General features: G+C 34.6%; 1 protein-coding gene across 1 annotated transcript; it reads left to right on the top strand.

Moving 5' to 3' along the window:
* Window positions 1-8542: 8542 nt before the first annotated feature.
* Window positions 8543-13217, top strand: LOC107618261 (peptidyl-prolyl cis-trans isomerase FKBP62). Its single transcript, XM_016320272.3, has 13 exons — window positions 8543-8903; window positions 9096-9182; window positions 9467-9727; window positions 9811-9885; window positions 9968-10048; window positions 10176-10370; window positions 10469-10561; window positions 10637-10812; window positions 11565-11687; window positions 11782-11928; window positions 12006-12133; window positions 12753-12858; window positions 12970-13217. Exons 1-13 carry the CDS (start codon window positions 8699-8701, stop codon window positions 13018-13020), a joined length of 1728 nt encoding a protein of 575 aa, XP_016175758.1. The 5' UTR covers window positions 8543-8698; the 3' UTR covers window positions 13021-13217.
* Window positions 13218-14799: the final 1582 nt, after the last annotated feature.

The following is a 14799-nucleotide window of genomic DNA, read 5'->3' as shown; positions in this document are numbered from 1 at the left end:
CACGGTGCCTCTCAGGAATTTCACATTCAACAACTCCCTGATTATGACATTCGTGGAGCGATGACGTCTAGAGACCCACACATTCCATCTCCCGTAGGGTGAGGCCACTATCACCTTGCAGGACGTGGCGTACCACCTCGAGCTACGCACACATGGAGACCTAGTTGGGGGGTGCTTTGGTGACTTCTACAGGTGGTACTGCACGGAGACGTGGGAGTTGGTGGAGCAGTTGCTCGGTGCTAGGCCTCTGGTGGTTCCACAGTAGGCAGCGCAGAGGAAGGAGTCATTCTCGCTGAAGCTTGTATGGCTGCGGGACCGTGTCTGCCAGATGCCACCGACAGACGACCCAGAGACCCTCCAACAGTATGTTAGGTGTTACACCATGTTACTGATCGAAGGCAATCTGATGACGAACAAGTCGAATAACTTGGTCCATCTGCGTTGGCTGCTGCTGCTTCAGGACTTTGGGTGGTGCCGGGCTTTGTCTTGAGACTCGGCTATGCTGCCCTAGACATACGAGTCACTGTGCTCGGCAGCACACCGAGGTGTCACGGACATCGCTGGCTGCACTCCGCTGTTGATGTCCTGGATATACCAAAGATTTCCTAAGTGGTGTCCACCAGAGCGAGGAATTTTCATGTTTCATATGGCTGCGAGGTAACAACTGTTTATGTCTTTATTGTGTTATCAATTTGTAACCTTTTATGATATTCTGCATAATGAACCGTTGTTGTTTTTTTGATTGGTGTCAGGTTGATAGAATTGTAGCAACAGAGCAAAGACCAGCATGAGGCGAAGGTCCTGCAATGGAGAGTGGCGATAGACCGATTACGATTTGACGAGGTTAGCACCACGGTTGACACCACAACTTTTTTAATTTAGTCCTTTACGTAGATTTCGTTTTTTATGCAAATTAGCTATAAGTACGCACTTATAGCTATTCTATGGTTTGGAACATTATTTACCTTTTAGGATATCAAATATTTATTCATTCTATACTATAACTGTTGGTTCAGTTTGTCTGGACGCCGTATGACAATCCTGCTCTGCAGGCCCTGTGCCCCCTTGGTTCGTCGAGGAGGAAGAGTGGGGGACATGGATGTCAGTCGTCCCCCTCGTCTACTTCAACATCGTTCAGTTTTACCAGGTTGACCGGGTGAAGCATTAGTTTAATAGAGAGTAGTTGGTGCCTAGTTCCCCAGTCAACCTTGATAGGTTCCGACCTTTGTCTTATTTATCTTTATTTTTTTCTGAGTGTAGACTTAATTTTTTTACAATTATAACACGTGCAATTTTAACATCTTACATTAGGTCCGTTGTTGATTTTACTTAGCATCAACATCCTTTAAGTATTACAAAATAAATATACTTTCTCCAAATCGTTGGTAGTGAGTGATCCCGTCAGATTAGTTACTTTTCTTTATTTTTTCTGACAGGTTCCTAACAGACATTGTGATTGGTACAACGGCTGGAGTAGACTTTTTGAAGCTGGCCACAGAATCTCCATTCAACACACATTTGACTATAGGCCGACTCATGAGTATTATGATTGGTGCCGGGGTGCCTACCGGGTGAGGCACCTGTCAGGCCAGGATGTACTGGAGGATCCGAGGCTGACAGAGTTACCAGCCGACGTCCAGCTCACTACCAGCCAGCCGAGGGATGATCTCCACCTTCTTCGGGGCGTTCTTGATTGGCGTAGACGTGCGAGGGAGGTCAGGATGGACACCCGACGGCCTGCTAGGAGGGAAAGGGGTGCTAGAGAGCGCAAACCAGGCGAGGGGGCTTGGAGGGAGAGGGTCAGGTCTCGCCAGGCACGGTGAGATGTAGAGTCCGACGAGGAGGCGGAGTTCGACATACATGAAGACCACAAAGACATCCCCTCAAATTAGTAAGGAAGAACGACCATGACTCTGTATTCTCGGACTCCACAATGGCAAAAACAATAGGTAGGATATTGCTGTTGCCGTCTTGTGCTGCTGCAATAAGCAACACCCCACCGTATCTGCCATACAAATGCGTATCGTCGATGGAGACAAACGACTTGCAATGCTTGAAAGCTTCCACACAGAATGGAAAAATCCAAAGAAGTTTGTCGAACATGCTGCAGTCGCGGACCAAAAGGTGCCCGTCATAGTATGGTTTGACCCTTAGTGTAAGACTTCGAATTTTTGAAAATTAAATAATTAGCTATTTATGAGTCATTATATTTGTTGAGATTTTGTTTTTAAAAAAATTATTTTACTAAAAATAATTAACTAAAATTTTATAATTATTAAAATTTAATTTAATTATGACTTATTCTATTAATTTAAATTATTTATTAAAAAATATTTTTATAAGCAAAAATTTAAATTGATTTTTTCTAATTATTATTATTATTATTATTATTATCATTATTATTACTATATTATTATTATTATTATATCATTATTATTACTATATTATCATTATTATATTATCATTGTTATTATTATTATTACTATTTCTTTTCTCCTTTGGCCGAGGCCTTATAGGAAACTAAAAGAAAAAAAACACAAAGTGGCTTATATATATATTGAAACATGGTTATATGCATATGTATAAATAAATATATATGTATATATAATCAAAGAAAAAGGAATTGAAACGTGACATGTGTATATATATAACTTCTTTAGGTTTCATCCATTCATTTAACCGAATGGAATTTGAGAAAGAGAGAGACCGTGTATGAGGAAGAGAGAAACTATGAAACTTTCGAACTTCTGGTTTTGATTTATTGAGATCCGTAATTGCAATAAAAAATTAATTTGATAAAAATGTTTGTATTTTTTTTTACACATTAGCATTATTTTTGTCCGGTAAAAGTTGACAGTGACTTAATTTCTCTTTTTCTTGAGTTCGGCCAATTGAAATTCTAGGAGACACAGACGATTTTTGATATTTTTTTCTTTAGCAGTTCAGTCAGAAAGCTTTTCCGGAGTTTTTGTTGTTTTGATTTCGTATGGAGGTAGGATTTGATAATTTTATAATAATTAAATATGAATTTGATAAGTGAATGTTGGTTCGATTGATTATTGTTTGAGTTTGATTAAGTCTATGTTGAATTTATGTTGAATTATTGTTGTTTGCTTGAGACTTCGGTTCAGATATGTATGAACAGCCAGTTGGGGTGTTTTGATTATTTTGGGAGTCAAAAATAGATTTTCAAAAGTTTTAAGAATTATATTAGCTAATTTTGTATTATTAAAGAAATAATTATGTTTTGAGTTTTATCAAGAAAAAGAGTTTAATAAAAGAGAAATTGATTTGAATTGTTTTTAAAGAGAGATTTTGATATTTGGAAAACACCTGGACGGTACGCAAGGATTGTGGTTTAGTCCCACTTGCTCTGAGTATGAGATGAGAAAGAAGAATTATAAACATTGAGTTTTTAATTATGGAGTTTTGAATGAATATGAAAGAATTGAAATGATAATGAAAGTAACAATGAATTTTAAATGTGATATCTGGGTAGTAGTAAGGATTGTGGTTCGTCTCACTTGCTCCAGGTCAGTGATTATGACGTCTGGGTAATAGTAATAGTAGTGGATTATTCCACTTGCTCCAAGCTGAGCTTTTAAGTACTTGCCTGTATAGTAGCGATAGTAGTGGTTCTTCTACTTGCTTTAGGTTAAGCGGGTAGTAGTAAGGGGGTTGTAGCTCAAACTCACTTGTTTCGCAATGGGTGTTTCTGTCCATGGTTAACTATCAGGACATGTCAAGTTGGCTATATAATCGACAGATGATATCATCAGCCATAGGACAGACATGCATTATACTTGTTTGTGCATATTTGTTTGTGATTGTGTGTACTTGTAATTGGATTCTATGTTCTATAATTGTTGAGTTGGATTATACTTTGTTGACTATTGTTATTGATTGAGAACTTAATGAAACGAACTTAACTTCTAACCCCGACCCTACTAAGAACTCCTCAGTTCTTACCCCCCTATTTCCACCCCTTTCAGCTACAGGTGCGAAGGTTTAGTGCGGAGTTACAGGAGCATAGAAGAACATGTTTACGAGTTGAGTTGTTAGAATTTATTTTCTTCTCGTCGTTTATTATTTTGGTCTTTTAGAGAGGTAGGACTTATAATTGAGGATTTTTGAATAAGTCTATGTATATAAATGATAAACCCCAATTTTAGGGTTTATCTTGTGTAGAAATTGGGGGTTTTAGCAATATTTTTTCACACTTATTCATATAAATGGCATGTTTTTGTGTTTCCTTCCTAATTATGCTTTATGGTTTAAAACATGCCTCTTTAACCCTAAAAATGCCAAATTTTAATCCTCTTCTATTACCATTCGATGCCGTGATGTGTTTATTAAGTGAATTTAGGATTTGTAGCGCAAGAATGGCCTAGAAGATGGAAAGGAAGTATGCACAAGTGGAAGGGACATGAAGAATAAAGCTTTGAAAAATTAGTGGCGACGCGCACGCGTGGCCGTGTATAGCTGAGGCTGGCGCGCGCATAAGCTGGCGCACTCGCGTGGTGATCGCGAAACCCTACCAATGCGTACGCATGACTGACGCGTACGCGTGGCCCGAGGAGTTCATATGACGCGCACGCGTGACCAACGCGCACATGTGACGCCCAGCACGTGACTCATTAATGAAATCGTGGTTGGCGATTTCTGCAAGGCTCCAGACCCAATCTGAGCTCAATTCTGCATGGAAAAGACCCAAGGAACCAAGAGGAAAATGAGGACTCATTCACACCATACACATAATTTTAGCTAGTTTTTGTTCTTATTTTTCCTAGAGAGAGAAACTCTTACTTCTCTCTAGGTTTAGTTTATTTTGATCATCATTTGTTGAATTTCTGAATTGGGTATTGTTAATTCTAGTTTTATTCACTTAATCTTAGTTCTCTAGTTATAATTTGTGTAGATCTTGTGTTGAAATTGTGTTTTCTTGTCATTTCTCCTTTTCTTCTCATTTTATGAACTCTGTGGATTTTGAATTTTTCTTAGTGCATTGATGTTTTTTATGATTGATAGTGTTATTTGAGTTGTTTTCTATTGATAATTGTTAGTGGGTACTTGTAATTTCCAATTAATTTTGCAATCTAAATATGTTTTTAGTTAGTGCATACTATGTGTTTGATGAAATGCTTTCTTTGATTATGGAGTAGTTTTCTATACTCTTGGCCTAGGCTAGGGAAATTGGGTGACCTTAAGTTATTGAGTCTAATTGAATTGGTGATTTGAGAACCCTTAGTGGTCAAATTGATACCCATTGACACTAATCTACTACTAAGCCAATTAGTAGTTGGATTGGGACTTACGAGTTAAAATTGACCAAGCTATTTGACATACTTCACTTGTAAAAGTAGACTTAATGAGCTTGGTTCCTCATAATTGTCAACATATGGTTATTAGACAAGGATGGTGATCCCAATTCCTATGCCTTAGCTAAGAGTCCCTTTTATAATTCATATTTGAACCCAAAAATCCCAATTGCTTGATTCTTGTTATAGTTAGTTTAGTTGTTTACTTAGTTTTAGAATAGAAATAGATCTGTATGTTGATTTGTTAGATTGCATTTACTTTTACTTTGCTTTAATTACTTGATTTAGTTTCTTGCACTTTAAGATTCTTGCATGCTAAGTTTATGACTCCCAACCCCGGAATTTTAACCAATATTGATGCACATGTTTGCCCATTCTCTTGAGGACGACCCGAGACCAATACTCTCGGTTATTTTTTTATTGGGGTTGAACTTGTGACAACCATATCAAAATTTGATCAAAAGGATTATTTGTTGGTTTAGGACTATACTATGACATGATTTTCTATTGATGAAATTCTAGACCAACGATAATTTTACTATCAATAAAACTATGTGGATATATATATATATATATATATATATATATATATATATATATATATATATATATATATATATATACACACACACACACACTATTGTTAAAACTTTCGTTTTCTTAATTAAAGTTTCGGTTCGTATTCGCAAAGGCTCCATATTAAATAAACATAGTATATAATTCAAAGAATAAAGGTAAGTAGCACTCGAACTTTTAGTATGATCATGAGGTGCTAAAAGTTAGGGTGTTACACTTAGCTCACAAATGGTAACCGGGAAACAACTCTACAACGCCTGAAGCAGTTTCAGCACCTTGTTGTATGACTCCTCTCAATCACCGTATATTTGAGCAATTGCCTTTTGCTTCGCCATCCATACCTTTCTGTATGAGGGTTTGAAGTGATAGCTCTATCGGACTACACCTTGCAGGACAGAAATGCTGACGGATGGGTTAGATTGTATCAACGGCAAGATGACCTTACAGATGAGACTGCTGTCCAACTGTCAATGGTCCTAGGACATGGTGGGTGCTAAACAAGTATGCGCTTCACCAACCCTTCGGACCTCCCTAACGAAATAAAGCATACATGGTTGGAACTACTTAATATATAGCAATCATAAATGAGTAAGTAAGTCTCAATTAAACTTAAACTCACCAGTATCCGAGGTTTTGTCGGAGGGCAACACGGAGACTCCATGGACAGCCATTTGCAGCTTGATGGCAATGCACATGGTACTTTAATCGGTCCGATTTAATCACTCGGTATTCAACACTTTTGTGAATACTGTAGTTCTTCACACCCTGCATCACTGCATCTCGGCATTTGAATCTGAGTCTGACCCGAAACTCTACCCTACCGCCTAGGTTGTAATCATCTTTTCCGGTGTTAGAAAACGAAGTTATCTCATGTATGGCCTCCAGATCCAACATATGATAGTGACTTGGTACATCTGATAGCGTTGGAATCGGGTGGGGGAGGCAAAACATAACGCATCGCTGTCTCGGTCGGCATCTCCGATACAAACTCCTCCTCATCTTCCCCTGCAGAAGAATAAATATCGGCGCTATTGGCAACGTACTCTTTGTTGGATTCTTCCTCACACACCTCCATGTCTTCCACTAGAATGGTGACATGAATCGGTGATGGTGCGAGAGGTCGATCGTCCTGCACATAGGTCGAGTGTACAGAACCACCACCACCAACATCTCCAACCTCGACGGATAGCTCCATCACTTGTTCCGCATGATTTTCCTATGGATGTCGAGCATGAGTCGCACATGCTCGTCGCCGAGGAGCCGAAATAGTCAAAAACGGAAAACTCCATTACCCAACGGTACTAGCAACCTATACCCCACACTTCCGATCTCTCTTCTGCCTGTGGAACCAAGGTTGCTCAATATCAAACTCTTCAATTCGGACAACAAACTTGCATGCCGAGTGCGCAACAGTAACGGATTCTTACACTCAAATATCATCACATTGTTGCCGTTTCTCATACGACAATCGGGGTAAACACACACAACTACATGTCCACTATTGCTGAACATTTTTGCCTTCATTTTGTGAGAAAAACGGGAGATATGAAATGTTTGTGGAGAATGCCAAAGGTTGCATATTCTTTTGTAGCTGTTGAAAAATTGTCCTACTGTATCTCGTTTATACTGTAAACACATTAATTTAAAACGTATCCCGTTTACACTGTAAATGAGATATATACATGTTACGTGCACGTGCCTTATCTCATTTACAGTGTAAACGAAATACGTTCAAAATTATCTTGTTTATACTATAAATGAGATAAGATTGAGGGAAGAATTTTTATAATAATTTTTAAATTTATTTATTTCAATAATAAATATATTTATTTAAATAAAAAATTCTGAAAATTTGGGGTTTAGTTAAAACACATGAAGCATAGTTTTATGTGATTTAAGTTTTTTCTTTTTTGTCTTGTATTTAAGTTTGGTTTGATTTGGTTTTTCTTTTATTTTTATTTTGAGCACCCCTATCAATAGCAAAAAGAAGAAAAAAAAGTCCTTTTGTATTATATGTTTATACTTTTATGTCTAATCCAACTTTCTTTAGCAAATACACATTGTTTAGAGCAATTTTAAAGTAGTTCCATATAAGGATTTATAGGAATTGAGTATTTTTTTTTTTTTTTTTTGATGTCTGAGTATCAATAAAAAATACTAACAAGAAAATCCAACATTAATATATTATTTAAAAATTTATTTGAATAGATAAATTTAATTTAATGACTATATAAAACAATATCAAAATTAGCTCTAATAATTTTTAAATAATAAATAGAAAATCTTGAGAAGTATTCAACTAACAGATTTTAATAATTTTAATCAATAATTAATTAATATAAATATTAAATTATTTTTTATAAATAAATTTTATTAATTTTTGTGTGTAAATTTAATAGATATGAGTATAAATTATATTAATTTATGTATATAAATTTTAGTAAATATAAATATAAATTTGTCAATAAATTATAGTTCAAATAACATAATCTTTCTATATTTTTTTAAGAGATGTGGGTTCGAATCTTCCTATTTTTAGTTAAAAAAAATATAAATATAAATTTTGTATAAATTTTTATAAATATAAATATAAATTATTATTAGTCAAATATTTGTCTAAAATGTAAAAAATTACTGATTAAGTAGCATGGGTGAATAATAAATGTCATAGCTTTTTCTAAATAGACTTTCCCATAGAAGTCTCTGGAACAATCCCAACGGATCCTTCGCTCACTTCGTTTTAAAACCCTCTCTTCGCTTTCACTTCTCCACTTACGTGATCTTTCTGAGCACATTGCACTGACATGGACGAAGATCTCGACTTGCCGACGGCGGAGCCTATGAACGACGACTTCGACTTCGCCGGCGGCGGCGGCGTTGGAATGGACGACGATTTCCCCGTTCTCAAGGTCGGAGAGGAGAAGGAAATTGGCAAGCTTGGATTGAAGAAGAAGCTCCTTAAAGAAGGTGAAGGATGGGAGAATCCTGAAGCCGGTGATGAAGTCCAAGGTATAAATATCTCTCTCTTTCACTTTCTTCCATTTTCGTTTGCTTCGATTGGATTTGTTCTCGGTTACGTTCTTTTCTTGAGTGAACATCAAATTCATTTTTGAAATAATAATGATAATAATAATAGTATTGCGTTTATAAAATTTACTTATTATTGTTGTTTGGTTTATTTATTTATTTATTTATTGGCAGTTCACTATACCGGGACTCTGCTTGATGGCACCAAGTTTGATTCCAGCAGAGATAGGGGAGCCCCTTTCACGTTCACACTTGGACAAGGTGAGTGATGTGCTTGCTTTAATCTTTGTCGATTTTGTTAGGATTTTTGGTGTTGTCATTGAAAGCTTTGGAATTTGGAAGAGTGACTGCTTGATTGGTTTATGAACTGATTTAGCTGTTAGCAATGCAGGATTGTTTGATGGATTTTGTGTTGTTTTGATTGTTATTTGAAATCAACTTTGTGCAGCTGATACTACTAAAGTGCACCAAATAGATGCACATTTATGAGATGCACCTCTAGTCATCATTTAATATATTTCTAAGTGACACTTTCAAATATGTAGGGCAAGTAATTAAAGGATGGGATGAAGGTATTAGAAGCATGAAGAAAGGTGAAAATGCCCTTTTCACCATCCCACCTGAGCTAGCTTATGGTGAATCCGGTTCTCCTCCCACAATTCCGCCCAAAGCAACTCTTCAATTTGATGTTGAGCTGTTGTCTTGGACTAGTGTGAAGGACATATGTAAGGATGGTGGTTTGTTTAAGAAGATACTTGTTGAGGGAGAGAAATGGGAGAACCCTAAGGATCCTGATGAAGTTCTGGGTATGCATATTTCTCGTATTTGATTTCTCCGTTTGTTCGTCGACATCTGTACCTTACTATGTGTTGCCCTCTTGGTGCCACAGTTAATTATGAGGCACGCCTTGAAGATGGAACACTTGTAAAGAAATCTGATGGGGTAGAGTTCACAGTAGAAGACGGTAAGTGTGGCACACATCTTTGTTATCTCAATTTATACTTATGCTTGTGTTGTATCTTATGTTAGTCGTTACTTTATGATAGGTCACTTTTGCCCTGCATTGTCAAAGGCCATCAAAACAATGAAGAAGGGGCAAAAAGTAATTTTGACTGTAAAGCCACAATGTGAGTTGTCAATGATTTGGTGATTTTTTATTTTGTGTTTTGGCGAAAGAGAATGCTATTTTGTTCATAACTTCATTTCATTTTTATTTTAGATCAATTATTTATTCATTTCTTATTGGGTTATTAGATGGATTTGGCGAGAAGGGTAAGCCAGCCCATGGTGATGAAGGTGCAGTTCCACCAAATGCAACATTGCTGATTACTCTTGAGTTAGTCTCTTGGAAGACAGTGACCAATGTAACTGATGACAAGAAGGTCATGAAAAAGATCCTTACTGAAGGAGAAGGATATGAGCGTCCCAATGAGGGATCCATTGTGAAATGTGAATTCTTGTTGACATCATGAATAGTGATTTTTAATTTATCAATTGATTTATTGCGTTGATTCTGATAGATTCTTTCTCATTTTGTATCTTCTCAGTGAAACTTACTGGTAAGCTGCACGATGGCACTATTTTTGTGAAGAAGGGCCATGATGGTGAAGGGGAACTACTTGAATTCAAAACAGATGAGGGTAATAGAAATTCCTCAATGTAACTCCAAATATACTTTTATGCCTAGAGAAGTGAATATTTGATGTGTTCAACAGAGCAAGTAATTGAGGGGCTTGATAAGGCCATGTTGACGATGAAGAAGGGCGAGGTAGCACTGTTGACTATTGCTCCTGAGTATGCGTTTGGTTCATCAGAATCCAAGCAAGAATTGGCAGTTGTTCCACCTGACTCCACTGTGTATTATGAGGTTGAATTAGTATCTTTTGTGAAGGTATGCCGAAAACTGAGACTCGTGAGATCTATTAAGATTTGGTCATATTTGTGTTTCAATTTCAGTGGAAGAAATTTTACTTTTGTAAAGTAAGACTTGCCAATAATTTAAAAATTGGGTTGAATTGATTGGTTGAACTGTTCAGAACGTGGGCCATGTTTTTAGTTTGAAAAATTTCCAGTTCAATGACAATTCAATCACAGGTTCTCAGAGATATGATCAGTACAAATCCAAATAGAGATCCTGTGATTTAATATCCATTTTTGGTACTTTGGTTTTTAAAACTTTCATATTAAGCATGCAACTGCTGTTGGACATAATTCCAAAGAAAGTACTGATGAGTGATTATCTGAAAAAAATAGCATAATAAAACTGCACTTTCTTATATTACCTGCAAATTCCAAATTTGATATGCTTCTCCATTTATGCTTGTTTTTATTCCTATATACAAGTTACTTGTTAATTAGAACCATCTCTTATATACTAATCAATTTTTGTCAAGCCTTGCCAATTGAGTGTAAAAGATTAATTTGATTTCTCTACTCATTCTTAAATCTGTTTTGCATATCCTCCCTAAAACATAGGAGCAGTCAAATATACAGTAACTTTGAGGAAATCTGTCTAGAGAATTGCTGCTCTTGGCACAAAAGGCAAAATAAGAATAATGGCATACCATTTTACTATCCCGTTTTACCCATTCGTTGTATCTATTCATATACCCACCTTGGAACAATCTTCATGATTTCTTATAGGATAAGGAATCTTGGGACATGGAAACTCCAGAGAAAATTGAAGCTGCTGGTAAGAAGAAAGAAGAAGGGAATGCACTGTTTAGAGCTGGTAAATATGCAAAAGCTTCTAAAAGATATGAGAAGGTAATCATGCACGCACATATACAGGAATATACACCTATATTCAATTTCAGTTTCATTGTAATTTGAGGCTTTTACTATTAAAACCTTTTTGCAGGCTATTAAGTTCGTAGAATATGATACCAACTTCAGCATTGAAGAGAAGAAGAGTGCCAAGGACTTGAAGATTGCTTGCAACTTGAATGATGCAGCTTGCAAGTTGAAGTTGAAAGATTATAAACAAGCAGAGAAATTGTGTACAAAGGTATGGCTCTCGTATCACATCTTGTATAGTATCGACCCTTGCATAATAAACAACTTTTTTTTTGTGCGGACATTCAGGTTTTGGACCTTGAGAGCACAAATGTGAAAGCACTCTATAGAAGAGCACAAGCATATATCCAGTTAGCTGACTTGGATTTGGCAGAATTTGATATCAAGAAAGCACTTGAGATTGACCCTAATAACAGGTATATTTTCTGTTTGCAATTTACTTAGATTTAATCTCACCTCTATGTGACTAGACAGTTGGCATCCATTTGGTGTAATGCTCATCATTTTTTGTAGAGGAATTTTCCTTTTCCGCAGATATGTTAAGACATAGAAAGCTATGATTTTGCTCTTATCCTATATCTTGTGTTATTCATGTCTCCATATTAATGAATCTTTTCTTTTAAGGTGCATGTTATAGTGAAGGGGAAAAATGGTGAAGAGATGAAGATTTACTCTCATAGATAGTTAGATACTAGTTTAGGAAATGTGTCATTTTATTGTTATTAATTTTTAAAAATAAATTTATACACTTCTCTTTACACAAATTTCTTTACCATAGAATTATCCCCCCCCCCCCCCCAAAAAAAGGTCATAGAGATGGTCCTGCAAAAATGGGCTAGACACCACTTTTCTTACTTTTTCTCCTCTCCTTTTTCTTCTCTCTCTCTCTCTCTCTATATATATATATATATATATATATATGAAAGTGGTGTCTAACACACTATTGTGATTCATGCATCATTGTTGTTATTTTATAGATATCATCTATGGATGTATAAATAATCAATTTAACTCGTTCTGATGAATATAAACCAGGGATGTTAAGCTAGAGTACAGGATTTTGAAGGAAAAGATGAAGGAGTACAACAAAAAAGAGGCAAAATTTTATGGAAATATGTTCAGCAAAATGACCAAGTTAGACGTGAGTATTCTATCAATCTATCACCTCTTTCTCTATCTGTTGTTAAGGACAAGGGTTTGTTTTGGTGTTCCTGATTTGTGTGTATTAATGTTCCATTTGTTTAACCTGCAGAAACCTGCCTCCACGGATTCACAACCCATGAGCATTGACAACAAGGCATAAAATGAACAAGAAAATACACGATGGAAATTCATCTATTCCTGGGTCCGGCTTGATTTGGTTTCGTTCCTATTAGTATTGGTTTGGTCAACGTTTTAATTTTGTTGGCTTTGTTAACAGGGACAAATTGTTTATTCTAATAGAACAGCGGAAAGAAATTTGTCTTCGTGAAGTTATAAAATTAATGTTTACTTTGGTCATATAGATGATAGTTATTTGGATTTTTTTCATTTAAATAAAAATTCGTTATTTACGTTTTTACACGAGCTAGGGAAATATTTTCAAATAAGTGACAAGGCTGCGAAACATTAACAAATTTTACAAGTTAATTCATTAATTTTAAAATATAAATAATAAAAAAGTATTTTTAGATTAGATTTAAATAAAATATAAAGTAAAATGAATGAGAATAGAAATAGAAATTTAAATTGTATGTTTTAGTTTACATTCAGGAAACATTATATTTTTATTAATTTATGAAATTGAAATTCTGTTAAGAAGTACGTATATATAGTCTTCAAAGATAGCTTATGATCTCACATTGAGAATTTTTTAGAGTTTGGTGTAAAATAATCCAATGCAATCAAGATATTTGGTATACTATATTTAACTTCCAGTTATTACTCAAATTATATTGTCTATTGTTTAGATTTGATTAGCCTTTTTAGATTGTTTTATTACCATTATATATTACTTCAATCATTAAAAATTTCTAAGTTCCGGATCACGTAGAGTTAAGTTTTATAGTGGAACTTTAATCATTAAAAATTTTTAAGTTCCGGATCATGTAGAGTTAAGTTTTATAGTAGTTTTTTAAGTTATATTCGAATTTTAAAGTCATTTTTAAAATTAATAGTTACTTAAATTTATTTTCGAAGTTGCATTTTGAAACTTATAGTAATCTTTAAGATTGTGTAAGAACAGGATAAGACAAGACACTGAGAACAAGACATAAAAGATAGAGACACAAATTTTTGTGTTTTTGTATTCTGTTTGGTGATAAATTAGAACAAATTATGAAAATATAATTTTTTTTTATTAAAAAATTTGAGACAAAAAATATAATAATAAAATATATAATTATGAAAAATTAATAAGAATAATGAAAAAAAAATAAAAAATAAGTTGTGTTTTTTGTTAGTGTTTCTATATCCTTCTTATTAAGATAGACACAAAATACACTAATTCAATGTCTTTTGACACAAAATATACTAATTCAATGTCTTCTATTAAATACGATTTTATGTTTCAGTGTCTTTGTTTCAATGTCTTATTTTTAGTAAATAAACGCAGCCTAAAATATTTTTTCGTCCATTGTTTGCCATTAAAAAATTAAGTTGGATTGATTCCTACTACACTAACGTTATAACGGGTAGTTAATACGGCAAAAAAAATATTATTTTTGCAATTTTATCTTCTTTCTACCTTTAAAACCTTAATTCCTAAATTATCTTTAAATTGTATTCAAACCTAAATCATTGTCAACATCAAAAAAATATTTTTTCTTTCTCCTCATGGTGTTTCCAACCATCTTCTTTGCCACCATCTTCACTCTCATACTCTCCTCCCATTCCTACCATTGTTGATATTATTATTATTATTATTATTATTATTATTATTATTATTATTATTATTATTCCAAGTCAAGAAACAACTAATAATATTAAAAACATAATAATCTAAAATTACTTTGTTTAACTTAATATTTATAATTTTATGTATATAATACTTTATACTTATATATTTATTATTTTTAATATTATATATTTATTTTAGTGATAA

The sequence above is a fragment of the Arachis ipaensis genome, chromosome B9 (assembly GCF_059453495.1).
Source record: "Arachis ipaensis isolate K30076 ecotype BB chromosome B9, ASM5945349v1, whole genome shotgun sequence".
NCBI classification, from domain to species: Eukaryota; Viridiplantae; Streptophyta; class Magnoliopsida; order Fabales; family Fabaceae; genus Arachis; species Arachis ipaensis.
Note: the sequence above shows the minus strand (reverse complement) of the source record. Positions and strands in the feature narration are given on the sequence as shown.